Source organism: Kogia breviceps, chromosome 3 (genome assembly GCF_026419965.1).
Source record: "Kogia breviceps isolate mKogBre1 chromosome 3, mKogBre1 haplotype 1, whole genome shotgun sequence".
Taxonomy (NCBI): Eukaryota; Metazoa; Chordata; class Mammalia; order Artiodactyla; family Physeteridae; genus Kogia; species Kogia breviceps.
In genome coordinates, this window is record NC_081312.1 from 8,580,377 (window position 1) to 8,596,912 (window position 16,536).

At 40.9% G+C, this 16,536-nt stretch overlaps 1 protein-coding gene across 3 annotated transcripts in view; it reads left to right on the forward strand.

The window, feature by feature from the left end:
• Positions 1-10,531, forward strand: part of ATG2B (autophagy related 2B) — a 72,967-nt gene extending 62,436 nt beyond the window's left edge. For all 3 annotated transcript variants that reach the window (XM_059056089.2, XM_059056090.2, XM_067027811.1), the window contains exons 37-42: positions 1,925-1,994; positions 2,286-2,368; positions 3,357-3,478; positions 3,721-3,875; positions 4,581-4,730; positions 9,776-10,531. In XM_059056089.2, the coding sequence (XP_058912072.1) occupies positions 1,925-1,994; positions 2,286-2,368; positions 3,357-3,478; positions 3,721-3,875; positions 4,581-4,730; positions 9,776-10,006 (811 nt within the window). In that variant the 3' untranslated portion in view covers positions 10,007-10,531. The remainder of the gene's footprint in view (positions 1-1,924; positions 1,995-2,285; positions 2,369-3,356; positions 3,479-3,720; positions 3,876-4,580; positions 4,731-9,775) is intronic.
• The last annotated feature ends 6,005 nt before the right edge of the window (positions 10,532-16,536 follow it).

Genomic DNA, 16,536 nt, shown 5'->3' on the forward strand with positions numbered 1-16,536 from the left:
GGAGTTTATCCTTGTTTGGAGATCCATTCATTCTTCCCATCTGCTTGCTTTCCCAGCCCTTGATGGTAGGGATGGAGCCTTGGCTCTATTGGAAGGGGAGAGGTGGAAGATCGAAACCACCTGTGTTGTGAGGGACAGTTAGTTTCTTTCCCTGGTTTTCTGTAGTCCTCTCTTGTTGACATCAGTGGTCCCCAAGTTCTGTCTTTCTAAGTTCTGAGTTTAGAATATGGCCCAAAGTAGGCAGTATAACTGTTTTAAAGTATTTTCATGTTTTAAATATCTTGTATATTGATGAAAATAGTTAGAAAATAGAATGTGAGAATTGGAAAGATCCTGGGAGAGAGGATCTCTGGTGGTTCTAAACTTTTCTACCATAAAAGAAGAATCTCTTTTATTATTTTCCTACATTTCTTTTTTATTTAAAAATTTTTTTCTAATGAAAACGTTGTGCATCTTAAGGAATAATTTGAATTCTCATTTCATAAAAGCTGCCAATTTGGTTTTTGTGAACACTGGATAACCAGTATAAAAGAAATTGAATTGTTATAATTCTGGCCTGAAAGCACAGAAATCTGACACTTTTTAGTCAGACTATGACTAAAAATAGATTTGTGGATTTCTGTTTCTACTCTCAAAAGCTCCTAGTGATCTAGGACCCTGGGGTGGTACCTGGTGATATAGTTCCAATTGCTCACTTTTACAGATGAGGAAGTTAATGCACAGAGAGGAGAGGTGACTTGCTCAAGGCCACACGGTTAGTTAGTGGCCAAGCCAGGACTAGAACAGAGGTCTTCTGAATCCCAAATCCCGTGCGTTTTCCAAGTAATGCCATAATAGTCCCCTCTCCTGCAAACATTTATTCATCCCACAGATATTTATTGAACATTTATTATATGTATGTCAGATTTTGTTCTAGGTGAACAAAGTAGAGAAAAATCCATATTTAATTGAGCTTATAGATAATAAGAATATATGATTTGGCCTATTACGTACATGCCGTGGAGGAAAGAGTGAGAATGGGGGAGGCAGGTGTCGAGGGGCCGTCGCCCGGAGAACCCAGTGCAGATGAGTGTTGGGAAGATGAGGGATGACCTGGGAACCCAGACTTCTTGGAGTGATTGATACAAACACGGCATTTCCATTTTACTGTAGGTTAAATGGACTTTTGTGGGATGACTTAGTATATAACCACCGACATTAATTCTGTAGTAAAAATGTGTTTCAGCTTCCAATTTACAGTCCAGCTTTTGGAAGCCAACTGCTTTTGTTTGATGTGTACCATCAATGTATAATCATAATCTCATTCAGAATTCCCAATATTTGTCTGTCAGTATCCTATTTGCAAGCCTTAATTTCATGACTGTCCACTAAAATTCACCAACGTAGATGGCATTTAAAAATTTACTTATGAAGACATTTAGGCTCAGAGAGTTTAAATTACTTGCCTCGACTGCATCCCGTGTAACTGATAAAACTAGGGTTCATGTCTAGGTCTTCTGGATCTTTCTGCTTCATCACAGAGCTAAAATGAACACCTTAGCCCTTTTTTGGTAATGATTATGTTATTTGTTTTAATCTTGAAAGTTGTTTTTATTAGTTCATTCTCTATGAATTGAATATGTGCCAGAATCAATGTTCTTAAGATAAACATTGTTTAGTAAACTAGGAAAAGGTTTTTGTGAGAAATTTAATATATAATGAAATAAATAAGATTTATAAGATGATTAACATCTGTTCAGTTGTTCCATTGCCTTAAGAAAAGGTAGAGCTAAAAGACATTCTCTTTTATTTAGGCCTTAATATATTCACATTATTTATTTTGTGGTTTTGTTTCTATTCTCTAATTGAACAAATTCATTTATGTCTAATTTCAGCTCTTAGTAATTCTGAATATAAATAACTCCCCTCCTTTCTTTATCTTCAGAGAATTTAGATTCACATCAGAAGTTCCTATTCGACTTGATTATCACGGCAAACACGTATCAATGGATCAGGTCTGGAAACTTTGCACAAATATACTCTACAAAATTATCTCATTTGTTTTTCTAGTGGACTCAATTTTTAAAAAACTTTTTTCCGTTACAGTTTGTATATGTGAAATGCAGTGCAAGATTTTAAAATTTAATTCTGTTTTTAAAGTAAATTAAGTATACTTTTTACTTAAGAATCCATGAGTAAAATTTGATATAAATTGGGTCATATAAAATACATGTACTTTTTTGCTGTGAGTATTTTAGGTGTTTTACCTTTAATAGTGATTTTTTTTTTTTTTTTTAATTTTAAAGGGTACATTAGCTGGGATTTTGATTGGTCTGGCCCAGTTAAACTGCTCTGAACTAAAGCTGAAGAGGCTTTTCTATCGGCATGGGTAAGTTGATTTATTACATAAGACTTTAAGACGTAGTTACTAAAGTTGGTTTACAACAAACTAAAAATTGAGTTTTCTTAGCGAGCATACATAATTTAATTATTTTACACTGTTGTTTGCAGAGAGCTCATTTTTAGAGTATTTTTACTGGCTAGGGACTAATTTTTATTCTGAGAGAATAGAAGTAGTTTGAAGAGAATAGTATTTTTCAAAAAACAGCTATAGTTAGGATTTTTTAAAATAATTTACCAAAGTTATAAATTAGCCTATTCTGTGAAAAGACTGGAAGTTCACAAGGTAATGGTTCTTAGTAGCTAAGAACTGTCTGGCAATTTATAGACACTGAGTTAACCCTATGCCAAAGCTTTAGATGTTGAAGAAATAAGAACAGTGGAAAAGCACACTTATATATACTACCTAAGCCTTGTGTAGAAATTATTAGCATTACAGTTGGGTTAAATATATGTGTATACATAGATGTATATATATACTTAAATTGAAAATCTATAAAATTTTGTCCTTATAATTTGTACATTTTTTTTGTCTTTTTTAAAAATAAACTTATTTATTTAACTATTTATTTATTTTTGGCTGCGTTGGGTCTTTGTTGCTGCACCACAGGCTTTCTTTAGCTGCGGTGCGCGGGGGCTACTCTTGTTGCTGTGTGCAGGCTTCTCGTTGCAGTGGCTTCTCTTGCTGTGGAGCACGGGCTCTAGGCGTGTGGGCTCAGTAGTTGTGACTCGGCGGGCCCTAGAGCGCAGGCTCAGTAGTTGTGGCACACGGGCTTCGTTGCTCCGTGGCATGTGGGATCTTCCCGGACCAGGGCTCGAACCCATGTCCCCTGCATTGGCAGGCGGATTCTTAAGCACTGTGCCACCAGGGAAGCCCTCTTTTTTTTGTCTTAATTAAAAAAAAAAAAAATCCCCAAACTTGTCTAAACCTACAAATTTCATTTTCCTTCCTATATACTTACAGTCATTTGCTCTAGTTTGCTAGGTGTTGACAAATTATTCTCATATGCAATCACTGAATGGCTTACTGACATTAAGAAGAACCAGCTGCCAGGAATTCTGGGAGGCGTTGGGCCTATGCATTCACTAGTGCAATTAGGTGAGTGTTCTTTTTTAATTAGAAGATAATTTATTTTGCCTGATCAGTGATTCTTAACTCTTTGGGGGTTATGGATGCCTTTGAGAATCTACATGAGGATCATCTTTCTAGAAAAACCTACATGTTAGTCGTACAAAATTTTGCCTCCCATTTTAGGAGTTAAAAACCCGAGGGTTGGAATGATAGCAGAGATCTAAGCTCCGGCACGCCCCTTGATTTCTGTGTGTTGGCTGCCGTTCTAGTGCAAGGCCTGAAGGACTTGGTCTGGTTGCCAGTTGAGCAGTACCGGAAGGGCGGCCGCATCGTCAGAGGGTTTCAGAGAGGCGCTGCCTCCTTTGGCACGTCGACAGCGATGGCTGCTCTAGAACTCACGAACAGAATGGTTCAAACCATACAGGTATCTTTTCAAAGACCAGCTTGATCTATACGAAGAGGAAGAGCTGTTGTAAGCAGTTGGGTTGTTTTGTTCTCAGACTGTACTGTGAAAGTATATAAAATATTGAGAATATTTTATCTGTAATGATTTCATATCATTAACTTTTTTTTTTTGATTAGCTGTCCAGTGTTAAATAAGTAGTTAAATAATAAAGCAGTGGACTACAGTGTTAAATTTGTTTGCCTCTTTCAGGTAAATTATAACTATTGAGTTAGCGAAGGATTTATTTCACCACATTTATGTGAAAAGATCATAGCTGAATGTAAAGAAGGCATTAGAGATCTAATAGTAGTCGTATTAAGGTTTGTTATATTAAGTATTAAGCTCCATTTGGCCTTATCCAGCTGTTCACAGACCACGCATACTTGTCTAACCTTGGTAACACGGAGAGCGTTCTCAGAAGGCAGAGGAGGGGCTGAAAAATTCAGCTCAATCCGGATATGAGCTATTAATGTACACTTGAACATTCTTGTTATCGAAGTGGTACATTCTCGTTGTAAAGAATTCAGATGCTGCAGAGGAGCCGGTCTGAGGGTGTGTGAGCCTGCTCTGCTCTTCCTTTCTCCCCGTAGGAAGTGCACTGTTGGAGCTTAACCCTCCAGACTTTCTTCTCATTTACTTTTTTGTTTTCTGATTCACTTTTCACTCTCTGGTAAAATGATCCAGGCGGCAGCAGAGACTGCTTATGACATGGTGTCTCCTGGTACCCTTTCTATCGAGCCCAAGAAGATCAGAAGGTTCCCTCATCACCGCTTAGCCCACCAGCCAGTGGACCTGAGGGAAGGTGTGGCCAAGGCCTACAGTGTCGTGAAGGAGGTGAGTGGGCACCCGAGGGGACAGGCCAGAAGCAGTTTGTGTGCTTTCCTGACGTTCATCTGAAGAGCACTGGCGCTTGGGCTTTGTTCCAAAGAAACCCCTGGGGTGGATTTGGGACTGTTCTGTCACTGGTGAGTGCAGATATCTGCGTGAGGTAAGAGAGGAGGCTGTGTCCTGACCTGCAGGCTCACGAGAAGAGTAGTGATCTAGTGGGAAGACTGATCTCTTTACATACAGAAGCAAACAAGGAGTAGTAGAAACACGCCATGGACTCACCAGTGGAGTTAACATATGTTTATAGTTTGCTGTATTTTCCGCAGATTTGTTTAAAAAAATATTTCAGGTTAATCACAAATGCTGACCCCATTCCCATGCCTTCACTATCCTGAAGATGGTACATATTTTTTATAGTTTCATATAAGTATGTATTCATAAGCAAATATAAATGGTATCATCTGTACCATTCTGTAACTTTTGTCTTTCAAGATATATCCATGTTGATATATGTAGATCTAATTTAAACTTTTATAGTATTTCACTGTATGAATATAGCATAATTTATTTATCTTCCTATTGGTGGACAGTTTCCTTTTTTAAAAAATTAATTTATTTATTCTTGGCTGCGTTGGGTCATCGTTGCTGTGCGCAGGCTTTCTCTAGTTGTGGCAAGTGGGGGCCACTCTTCGTTGTGGTGTGCGGGCTTCTCACTGCAGTGGCTTCACTTGTTGCAGAGCATGGGTTCTAGGTATGCGGGCTTCAGTAGTTAAGGCATGTGGGCTCAGTAGTTGTGGCACACAGGCTTAGTTGCTCCATTACATGTGGAATCTTCCTGGACCAGGGATCAAACCCATGTCCCCTGCATTGGCAGGCGGATTCTTAACCACTGCACCACCAGGGAAGTCCCAGGTTCCATTTTTTTTCCCTGAAATACAGCTATTGGAATGCTCATATAAATGCCTCTTTGTATGTGCAAGAAGTTGTTAAGGGTGGAATTGGTGATTTGTAACTATTTGAATGTTGACACTTACTAAGCATTAACAAATTGTAATTTAGTTGCACCAGTGAATCCTGGTTCTTTTTTTTTTGCCATACGCGGGCCTCTCACTGTTGTGGTCTCTCCCGTTGCGGAGCACAGGCTCTGGATGCACAGGCTCAGCAGCCATGGCTCACGGGCCTAGCCACTCCACGGCATGTGGGATCTTCCGGGACCGGGGCACGAACCTGTATCCCCTGCATCGGCAGGCAGACTCTCAACCACTGCGCCACCAGAGAAGCCCCTGAATCCTGGTTCTTAATGGGTGTTGACAGGCGCATTCCTTGTCTTTTTTTTTTCTTATTCAAACAGAAAGTCACAAAAATTATAATCATCCTCATCAGTTTACTCAGTCCCATGTAATTAATTTGTTTTTCATCTTGATCTTTTGTTAGCACTTTTGTGAATTCATCAGTTTTCCATTAGAGTTCTGAGAATACTTATTCATTCAGTTCAGCAGTATAGTCAGTTACCAGAAACCTGTACTTGTCAGAATCTTTTCCATGAATTCTTTGAAGATGAAACCCTTTTATAGGAACATTTTTGCAAAAGCATCAGAGTACACCCAGAACTGTATGTAAATGACAAAAGACTTAAAAATGACCGCAGTTAGCAAGAGGGAAGAGATATGGGAACATATGTATATGTATAACTGATTCAGTTTGTTGTAAAGGAAAAACTAACACACTATTGTAAAACAATTATACTCCAATAAAGATGTTAAAAAAAAAAAAAAAATGACCGCAGTTAAAGATTTGATGAAAGTTCATAATAATGCAATTGACAAGGAAATTTAGTTATTTCTGAGGTATACATTTTAAAATAATAACTAGAATTATGACTTATAACATTATACCAGAACATATAAGATTTTTAGGAATTTCATGTAATGTCTGAAACAATTATATTTCCATACAAATAACCCAAAGAAAGTTTAGTATTAGTTTTTTTCCTTTTTTTAGCATTCCTTGTCTTAATCTTTTTTTTTTTTTTGACATAGGACACGAAGTTTGAGGTCATTTTACTTATGATTTGTGTGTTAAGATTTCGTTAATGGTATTTTTCCCTGTCACACTCTGACAGGCAGAAGTGCCTTAGGACAGTCTTACGTGACAAAGGAAACCCATGTGGTCCCACGTGGTGGGAAGAAGACTGAAGTGAGGCTCCCGAGAAATGTGTTAGTGGATAAATGAAGGCAAGACCACGGTCACCTCTCTTAAAAAGAGATTTAGTCGGGAGAATAAAGAGTTAATTGCGGGGCTTCCCTGGTGGCGCAGTGGTTGAGAATCCGCCTGCCGATGCAGGGGACGCGGGTTCGTGCCCCGGTCCGGGAGGATCCCACGTGCCGCGGAGCAACTAAGCCCGTGAGCCATGGCCGCTGCGCCTGCGCGTCCGGAGCCTGTGCTCCGCAGCGGGAGAGGCCACAACAGGGAGAGGCCCGCGTACCGCAAAAAAAAAAAAAAAAAAGAGTTAATTGCCAGTCAGACCTGTTCCTACAGATGTCAGGACTGGGCCAGAAATCAGCAGACATGTTAGAAATCAGGTTTGTAAAAATGATCCTGGGCTTCGAGGCGTAGCAGGGGCGGTCTGCAGCAGGATGTAAGAGCACTTGGGTATGTAGCACTTTGCAGTTCACAAAATGCTTCCCTAATTTAATCTATGCTCATTTAAATAAAAGTATTTGTGTGCTTACTCTGTGCCAAGAGTATAGTAACCCTTAAAAGATAGGTGGTTTTCCTGACTTAGAGATGAGGAAACGGGGTCAGCAAGAATGGCTTCCCCACTGTACTGTGGCGAGATGGTAGTGGAGCCTGGATCGGAACCCAGGTATTTGGGTCTAATGTTTCGTTCTCTAAAACCATCTGTGTGAAGAAGGGATGAAGGAAGGTGAGCATGATTTGGTGTGGTAGGTGTGCTTGATTAGACGGAGTCTGGATTCTGTATTAGAAAACTTTAAAAATAGATGTTCCTAAGTGGTGATAAATACCGTCTCTTGGGCCTCCTGGTGGTGCAGTGGTTAAGAATCTTCCTGCCAGTGCAGGGGGCGCGGGTTCAAGCCCCGGTCCGGGAAGATCCCACATGCCGCGCAGCAACTGAGCCCACGAGCAACAACTACTGAGCCAGCGAGCCACAACTACTGAAGCCCACGTACCTAGAGCCCATGCTCCACAACAAGAGAAGCCACTGCAGTGAGAAGCCCGCGCACCGCAACAAAGAGTAGCCCCCACTCGCGGCAACTAGAGAAAGCCCGCGCACAGCAGCAAAGACCCAACACAGCCAAAAATAAATAAATAAAATAAATAAATTTATATTTAAAAAACACTATCTCTTTTCCTGTTATATGTTGGTAACACAAAGATCAAGAGGAAACATCCCATGTGTTTCACAAGATCAAGCGGTTGGCAAATGATAGGTCTCAGGTCAGATCTGGCCCATGCCTGTTTTTATATGGACCTTCTAGTAAGAATGATTTTTACAGCCTTAAAGGATTGTGGAAAGAATAAAACAAGGAGGAAGAAGAAGAGTATATGACAGAGACTGTGTGGCCCGCAAATACTTACCACGTGGCCCTTGGCAGGGGCGGTTTGCCGAGCCGCGCTCTGCGTGGCCAGGGGTCTCGTGGTGGTCGGGGAGCAGTGGTGAGGGAAGTAGCAGTTTACCTATAGGAGCTGTTCAGTGAGCACTCGGTGCCTGCTGAGTTGTACCAGGCTCTTTAGGCGCGTTATTTCATTGAACTCTAACAATCGCTACATCGTGTTCATTCCCCGCTTAAAGCGCTTGTGTAAGGTCGCACAGCTGAAGGGTGGAGCTGAGGTTTGAACTTGCTTGGTGGTGTCATGACACACGTGCTTGTGGTTATGACACACTAACGCCTGTTGTTTGTGGGTTAGGGAGGGGAGAGCTGGGCACAGGCAGGAGCAGGATATGGGCAAACGTATCAATTGTAAGCATCTTCTTCGTTGTAGTGACGGTTTTACTTACTGGCTGTTATTCTGTAGATAGTTTGAAAAATGGCACTTTTTTTTTTTTTTTTAGTTCTACTCTAACCCCCTCCCCGCCACGGTATTCCATGGGTTTTGCCTGCTGTGCTGTGTAAAAATGACACTCCTATCAGGTTGTCAAGGGGAGGGCTGGACTTTGGACTAGGACAGAGCTCCTTGATTTCCCCAGAGAGCCCCAAGTTCCTCTCGTGTCCGTCACTGAAATGGTCACAGTGGAATATTGCCTCGTGGCCCCCACGGGATTTTGAGTTAGACAAACGGTAGAGATTTGAAAGTCACGTGTGACATTTTACCACTCTGGCTTGACCTACTCATTTACGTATTCAGCTCTCAAGCTCAGCAATCGTGATTATTTTAATGTTACACAGTTATAAGAAAGATGAAGAATGCTACAGAAGCTTTGTTTCTAATTATTAAACATGTTCCTGCTTTATGTTCTCAGAATTTTCTCTCTTTAATCCAGTAAAATGTTCTATTTAGCCTTTTATCTTAATTGAATGTTCCACAGTTATCTCTTCAAGTACATAGCCAGTAATTTAAAACAAATTAAATTATTTTCTGGAGCTTAGTCAAATTAGGTTTTTTTTGTTACAGTTGAATCACAGGAGCTATCACCATATTCATTTAGTGATTATATTTATTCAGGAAGCTTTGTTTGCTAAGTTTGATTTAACTAGAATGATCACTAGTGCCAGAAAAACTGCTCTTGGATTATTAACTATTTCTGTAAGCTTCCCCATGTGAAATTGTAGTTTACAATCGTAGTTTACACAACTGTCACAACAAAATGCTAAATCATGATAATTGCATCTTACTTTCCCTTATAATTAGAATTGTCATAAAAATAATTATCCTGGCTTATCTCAAAAGTACAGGTTCTGTTTTGTTTTGTTTTTTGTCTAGTTACGAACCCGCTGTTGATTAACTCTACTAAAGTGTGTATTACGAGATAATTTAGAGAGTTTTCGGACCAGTGATTTACTCCCCTTCTCTCCCCTCCCCCCCTTCAGGGAATTACAGACACGGCTCAGACCATTTACGAAACGGCAGCCCGGGAACACGAGAGCAGAGGGGTGACTGGCGCCGTGGGCGAAGTCCTGCGCCAGATCCCTCCAGCCGTGGTGAAGCCTCTGATCGTTGCCACGGAAGCAACGTCGAATGTCTTAGGCGGCATGAGAAACCAAATTAGCCCGGACGTTCGGCAAGACGAGTCTCAGAAATGGCGCCGCGGAGAAGACTGACGTCTCAGCCGCGGTTCTGTATGAAGATGATGGGGGTGGAAATAAGGAGCAGAGTATCCCACTGGCAGCTTTAGAGGGAGCTCACTTAATTGTATTGTGCTCATCTCAGGAACAAAACCATTTCTTAGTGAAATAATTTAGTATCAAAACAATATGCAACCAAAACCTGTTGACACTTGAGGGCTAGTTTGGTACTTGCCTGTAGAATAGAAATGTTTGGTGGCTGGTGTCAAAAGTCCATAAAGCATTTGCTGCCCAGTTAGTGGAATGTTTGCTTTCATTAAAATGACTGCACTTTTCCTTGTTACACAGCTGTCATTGGAAACCTCCTTCTACAGTACCGAGTGCTCAGAAACACGTGAGCACTTTGAAAGCACTATTTATGTTGCTCTACGGAGTTGATCTTTCTCCAGCTTTGAAGAGAATCACAGCTTCGAAACTTTCATTGAAAATGAGAGACAGAAGCCACAGGGAAAGTAAAACAAATAGGATTGTCAGTATAAATACCTGTGGGGAAAAAAATAACCTAGTCTGTTGGTTTTAGTGTTCCCGCGCTCGAGAACAACATCATTTCCATTTGCTCAGAAGAGCCTCCTGTGGGAGTTTGAGAACGTGAATGTCGCAGACTTGTTCTGTTGTGTTGCACTTTATTGTGTGTGTGTGTGTGTGTGTGTGTGCTTAGATTAAAACAAGTCATGTGCTATATTCTACGTGTAATTTATAGAGCTACACAAAATATAAAGAGGGGTAAGTCTGAAGGTTTTTGGCAAAGGAAGGTAACTCAAATGTAGTAACTTTCATTCATTCTAAGTGTAAATGAAAATGTGCATTCTATAATGATTGGGGCCCATCTAATTGTTTATATATTCAATTTTAAGCAGGTATAGTGCAAGGTTATTAGGAATGTTGTGGAAAGGGAGATTGAAAGTTGTTTTTACTCTTTGGAAATTAACCAAAAATCCTCCAAATATGCCCTAGTCAGCTATTTCAAAGTACCATTTTTACTTGGTTAACAATGTACCTTTTGATAATCTGTCAGGAATGAATAAAGTATTTTTATTTAAAGGTAAAATTGTTTTATGCTTCCATGAATATTTTGCTTCTCTTAGAGCATATTCATAGATGCAATACTAGAATTTATTCCAAGATCCTTGGGAACACTTTCTCAAAATTGATTTTGGTTAATATCAAGTAAATCGTTGCCTAGGAGTGAGAGGGAAATTGTTCTCAAGAACTCAGCCTCTAACTTTAGATTAATCTAGCAGAAAGAAAATATAGGACTTTGTATTCATCCACCGTTTAAAGTTGCATGACGTACATTCTCATTTTCTAGAGTGGGGGGATGTCATCGAGGTGAATTTGGATTTCAGAACTGCTTTCACTTTGAGGTTTGGAAAATGAGGTTGAATCAATTTCATTCTCTAAACTTTCTAAACAAGAAAGCAAATGTAAACCAAAAATCTGAACATTTAAAATTTATAAAATTATGTTAAATAGTATTTAATTTAATTTTGTTTTTTATTTACTGCTGAGAAACTTAAAAGGATAGCGCTCAGAAAACCACCTGTTTAAGCATCACAGGACCGTTCGTTACTCGGCCCCAGTTAGTTGGAGTCCACCTAGAATGTAGTCCTGAGTAAACACTAGCCATGGCTGTTCATTATATGAAGCTTCAGCCTGCTTCCGGGGTGCTTTCCAGGCACCCTCGCATTAACACCAGTATTTTCCCTTATAAGGGAACATGCTGTGTGTGACATCTGTGATGATTAATCAAACTAGAAAACACCTGGTCAAATTTCAAAATAGAAAATCTCTTTATTAAATATATTTTCCATACTATATCTAATTGAACTTAAATAATTAGTGTAGGGAGAAATCTTTGTACTCTGAGTTGCAGATGGACCTGTTTTTTTTGACGAATTGGGTTTATAAGTCCCATTTAAACATATGTCTTTATAGTATAATTTCCATGGCTCTCTGTTCTGCCCTCCTGCACCTGCTTTTAATAGAATCCGTGTTTGGGAACAGAAACCTTGTGTCTCAGAAAGATTCAGTGTCAAGGGTCTAGTCACTGTCAGTTTAACCAAGATGCTCTTTACTTGAGATGTTTACACAGAGGTCCTTTCTATATTTGAATACTTAGGCATTGTCAAATATCCTTAATTTTTTCAGCAGTGTCTTTTCGAACTTTTACGTCACCATGGCACAGCAAAGAGTGTTCGCAGGATGCTCGTGTTGCGGGATCTGTGACTTACCAAGCGGATGCCTTTGCCAAGACATGGAGTTTCTTTGTGCCTCTGTGTCCCTCTCTCTAAACGAAGGGGTTTCCTATGACAAAGCCCAACGGAGGTTTTCGGATGAGTAGAGCGCGCGTGTGTGTGCATGTGAATGACGGCGTGGGACGTGGCACTCCGTTGAGCGCCCCAGGCCTCTGACACCTGGGACGGGTGGTGGTGTCGAACGAGAGCACCGGCCACATCACAGCCACGGTAGCCACGGCTCCTTCAGATCTCTGATCTCTTCAGAGTAACGTGTCTCTGAACGGCCATGGTGCCTTCGAGGCTGACTTCTGAATGGAGTAAACTGCGCATGTCCACGTATTGCTGCATTGAGTCCACGTACGTTTCTCCCCGAGGGGTCCAGGTCAGCGAGCTTGATCAGGATGCGTTTGTGAGTTTCAGAACCTCGCAGTGTTGCAGGAACGTGTTAAGACCACTTTACGTCATAAAGGCAGCAGAGGCCATGGTGACATCTCCTCTTGATTAGGATCCCCCCGTTTCCCTTCCTGTCTGTCCACAGATTGCTTTTATTTACAAGTAGAATGTCCGCTCAGCATTTGCCTTTTAGAACAGATAGGATGCAGTGTTTTTTTTCTAGACATCATAGCGAAGACTTTCATTTTAGTAAAGCTTGGGTCCAATTTGGATTCCCACTTAAAGCACATATATTGAACATCAATATTTTTTTAATGCAGAAATCACTTTAAGAAAAAAAAAAAAAAAAAGAAAGAAATCTTCCCAAATAGCAACGTGCCTGAAATGGGGAAATGACTAAAAACCAGTATTTCCTGCGTCCTGCTATGCGTCACTTCCGTCTCCTTTAAAAACTGTGTTTTGTAGGTTTGGTGCCTTTGTTCAGTTCCCAAACCGTCCAAACAACTATGTCTGCTCCTTGGGGGCTGCTCGCCACCCACGGGTACTGTTGATTCAGGTTCTGTGCACCGTGTGTGCTCTCACCAGAGACAAGAGACAGAGGGCAGAGGCGAGTTAAGCAGTTTTAAACGAGGAATCCACACTTGCACTAAGTAGTTTTAGGATTAACAATTAATTATCTTACCATTAATGTAGATCTTGTATATGTAAAAAGCTGCATGACTCAGCTGAAGAGAAATCATTTACCTTTGCCCTGCCTCAGTTTTCTCACACCTGAGTGGGGTGTAAATGAACCCTCCGCCTTGTGGCAGTGTGGCAGGGCTAGTGGCCCGTGGTGAGCAGTCTGTTCCCTGTTTCCCTTCATATCCTCTTGACCTGCTTAAGACACGAGAGAAAATGTCTATAAAGTTCTTTAAGCATCGTGAAAGTAAGGGCCTGTGCAGACGCAAAGTGATACTTTGCATCTGCAAATGCATCAACTGGACATACCCATGGGTACGAAATTGAGTAACTCAAATATTAATATAAATTTGTGAGTCTTAGGTTCAAAAAGAAGGTTATTGGGGTCGTATACAGATCATGAAGGAAAGAAAAATTTTTTTCCGTTACCAAGAAATCTTATTTCTGTGTCCCAGAAGGTATAGTCAGTCTTTTCATTGAGAATAACTGAGTGCTTTAGTGCCAATTTATTTTTATCTCAAAAGTTTCAGGATCATGCTAGGCACTGCTCCCTGTGGGGACTTTACGTGCACAGTTGCAAGTCAGCTAGTTTTAATCAGAAGTATTTTCCTTTCATTGTAGTGTCTGCAAATCAGAGATAGAGGAGGCATTCTAACACACCTTGATAGGCTTCTTTGGGGATGAGAAACTTGAGTTTCAACAATTCATATTTTGAAATGTCAGTGATTTTTAAAAACAGAGGTGTTCGACATTTTTGCTTCCTGTAACCAGTGGTGACCCCTTGGTTTCAAGCATGTCGCTTCATAAAAAGCACCAGATGGCTATCTGATGTATTTCAAGAGATTGTAGATGTGATGTTGGCTGACTCAGTGACGTCTCTAATGCTCTGGGGGTGTTGAAATTAGCAGCCCCTCCTTTAAGAAACATGTTTACTTTGCTGTTTCACATGCATTTTGTATATATGAAATGGCAGCTTCCAATTTCTAGTTGGATTTGTCTTACATTGTTTGTGTAACTTGCCAGTCACACAGGACTGTTTACTTTTTCATTGCAAAATTTGGTAGGGACGCCAATTCAGCTCTTATGTTAATCCATCCTGATTTATTTTAGACATTGAATTGATCTCACCAGAAGTCAAAAGCATATGTTGTATATGTTGACTGTCATTGCTAAGTTTCCTAATTGAGGTAATTATGGATATGAATACTTTAAGAATACTGATGCTATATGAGTATTTTTGTGGAAATGTTAACTTGTTAGTGTGACTAAAGTATTATGAATTTAAGAATATTCTTGAAGAAAATTAAAATATTTACTCTTTGGAGTTTGCTTTAAACACTATTGTCTTTTCACCAAGAAATGTCCCCTGTATATAAAAAGCCTGTATAAAATACTTTTTGAGGCAGAGGGTAGGCCTGTGTCAGATCCTGTTGTTGTGAAATGGTGTTCCTGTGGTCCTGTACTGATAAGTACTTCTAAGAGCAAATCTAGTAGCTACCTGCTGCTGATTTCTGAGATATATAGGGCATATAATGTTAGCATTTGCCCCTCCTTCCCCCTTTTGGGATATTAATCACTGCATTAGTTATCTCCACAATGTAGACGTGCAGCAAATACATCTTATAGTTTTGGTCTTAGGGACCTAGATAAATACTTGAAAAACCTGTTCTTTTTGGAGGCATATTATTGTTTATAAAAGGAATATTTAAAAGAAATATTTATTCTTAAAGACAGTACTGTAAAAGAAGTTTTGATGTGACAGATGTCATTATGTGAGCATCCACTTTGAGCAATCATGGAAAAATCGTAAGTCACGACACACTTCACACATGACTCTTGGGAGGGAGGGAAGGGAACCTTTGTGAGGTGCTTGCTGTGAGCCAGGTCCTTTACATAACCTCAGTAGCCCCTCTGAGGGGTGCTTATAATAGTCCCTCTTTTCCAGAGGAGGAGACTGAGGTTCAGAGAGGTCAAGGAAGTTGCTTAAGGTCACATGGTTTGACTCCCAAAGCCCATGCTTATTCTAGGACTTTATTTAAGAGGAACTTGTACAGTTGTCTAAATTAGTGAAAACTCTTCACTAATTAGGAAACCAAGAAAGGAATTTTGCTAGAAAATGGAGATTATAGGCTCTTAGAATACTTTAGTCAGACAAACTTGCTTATCTTGCATCTCTACCCCTCTCCCCTCTCCTGGCTGGGCTCCAGCCACAGTCCTTAAGTCTGAGAGTAGGGCTAAATTAGATTCTCTCCACTTTAGAAATCTTGCCCTTGGGGCTGGATAAGATTTTGCTGTGGGGCTGTCCTGTGCATTGTAGGATGTTTAGCAGCAGCTTCAAGGGACCCAATACATGCAAGTAGCACCCCATCCCCACTCGTGCAAACCAAAAATGTCTTCAGACATGGCCAAATGTCCCCTGGGTGGCAAATGTCCCCTGGGTGGCAAGTGTCCCCTGGGTGGCAAAAGCCCCGTGGTGTAAACCACTGGGCCAAAAGCTCCCCTGGTGAAAATCATATGTGGCATGGAGCGAGCACAGTGCCTAAGAGCTTCCCCACATTCCTTTCTGGAATATTCTGCCTGGTTCCTCCTTAGCTTAAAGATTACCCTTCTCAGACAGGCCCAGCCACCCTTACCTCTTTATTACCTCATTATTCATTATAGCACACACTCTTCTCAGCAAACTTTGTGGCATTTCTCTCGTTTTAAATTCAACATTTGTTAAGTATTTACTGTGTGATTACTACTTTGTTCAAACCTCAACATCATGGCATTCACATTCCGTATCAGCCAGGGTCCTGGCAGGAAGCAGATGGCCACTGGGGCGACTGAAGGAGGTATAAGGAAGGGATTTAATTTAGCATAGGTGAGCAGGGGCAAGGGAGATCCGCTGGCACCTCAGGAGCTGACCTACCCCGGGCCTCAGCTCTGTAAGTCAATGGTGGTGTCTGACTTTTTCCTGCTGTCCTTGGACACAGGAACATGAGGCTGCTCCTCCTCCCCCATCCCGTCTATCAGAAGACTGAAGCAGTGCTAAGCCTCATCACAGGCCTGAGGGGACAAAAGGAGAGAGTGATTCACAGAACCTGTAGCTGAAGGAGAGGGCTGCCTGATAGCAGCTGTGGCCTTAGGTGGAGCCAAGTAGCCAGAGGGGCCCAGACCACTAAATCCCCACCCTCGGGCTCCTGCTTTCCCATCTCC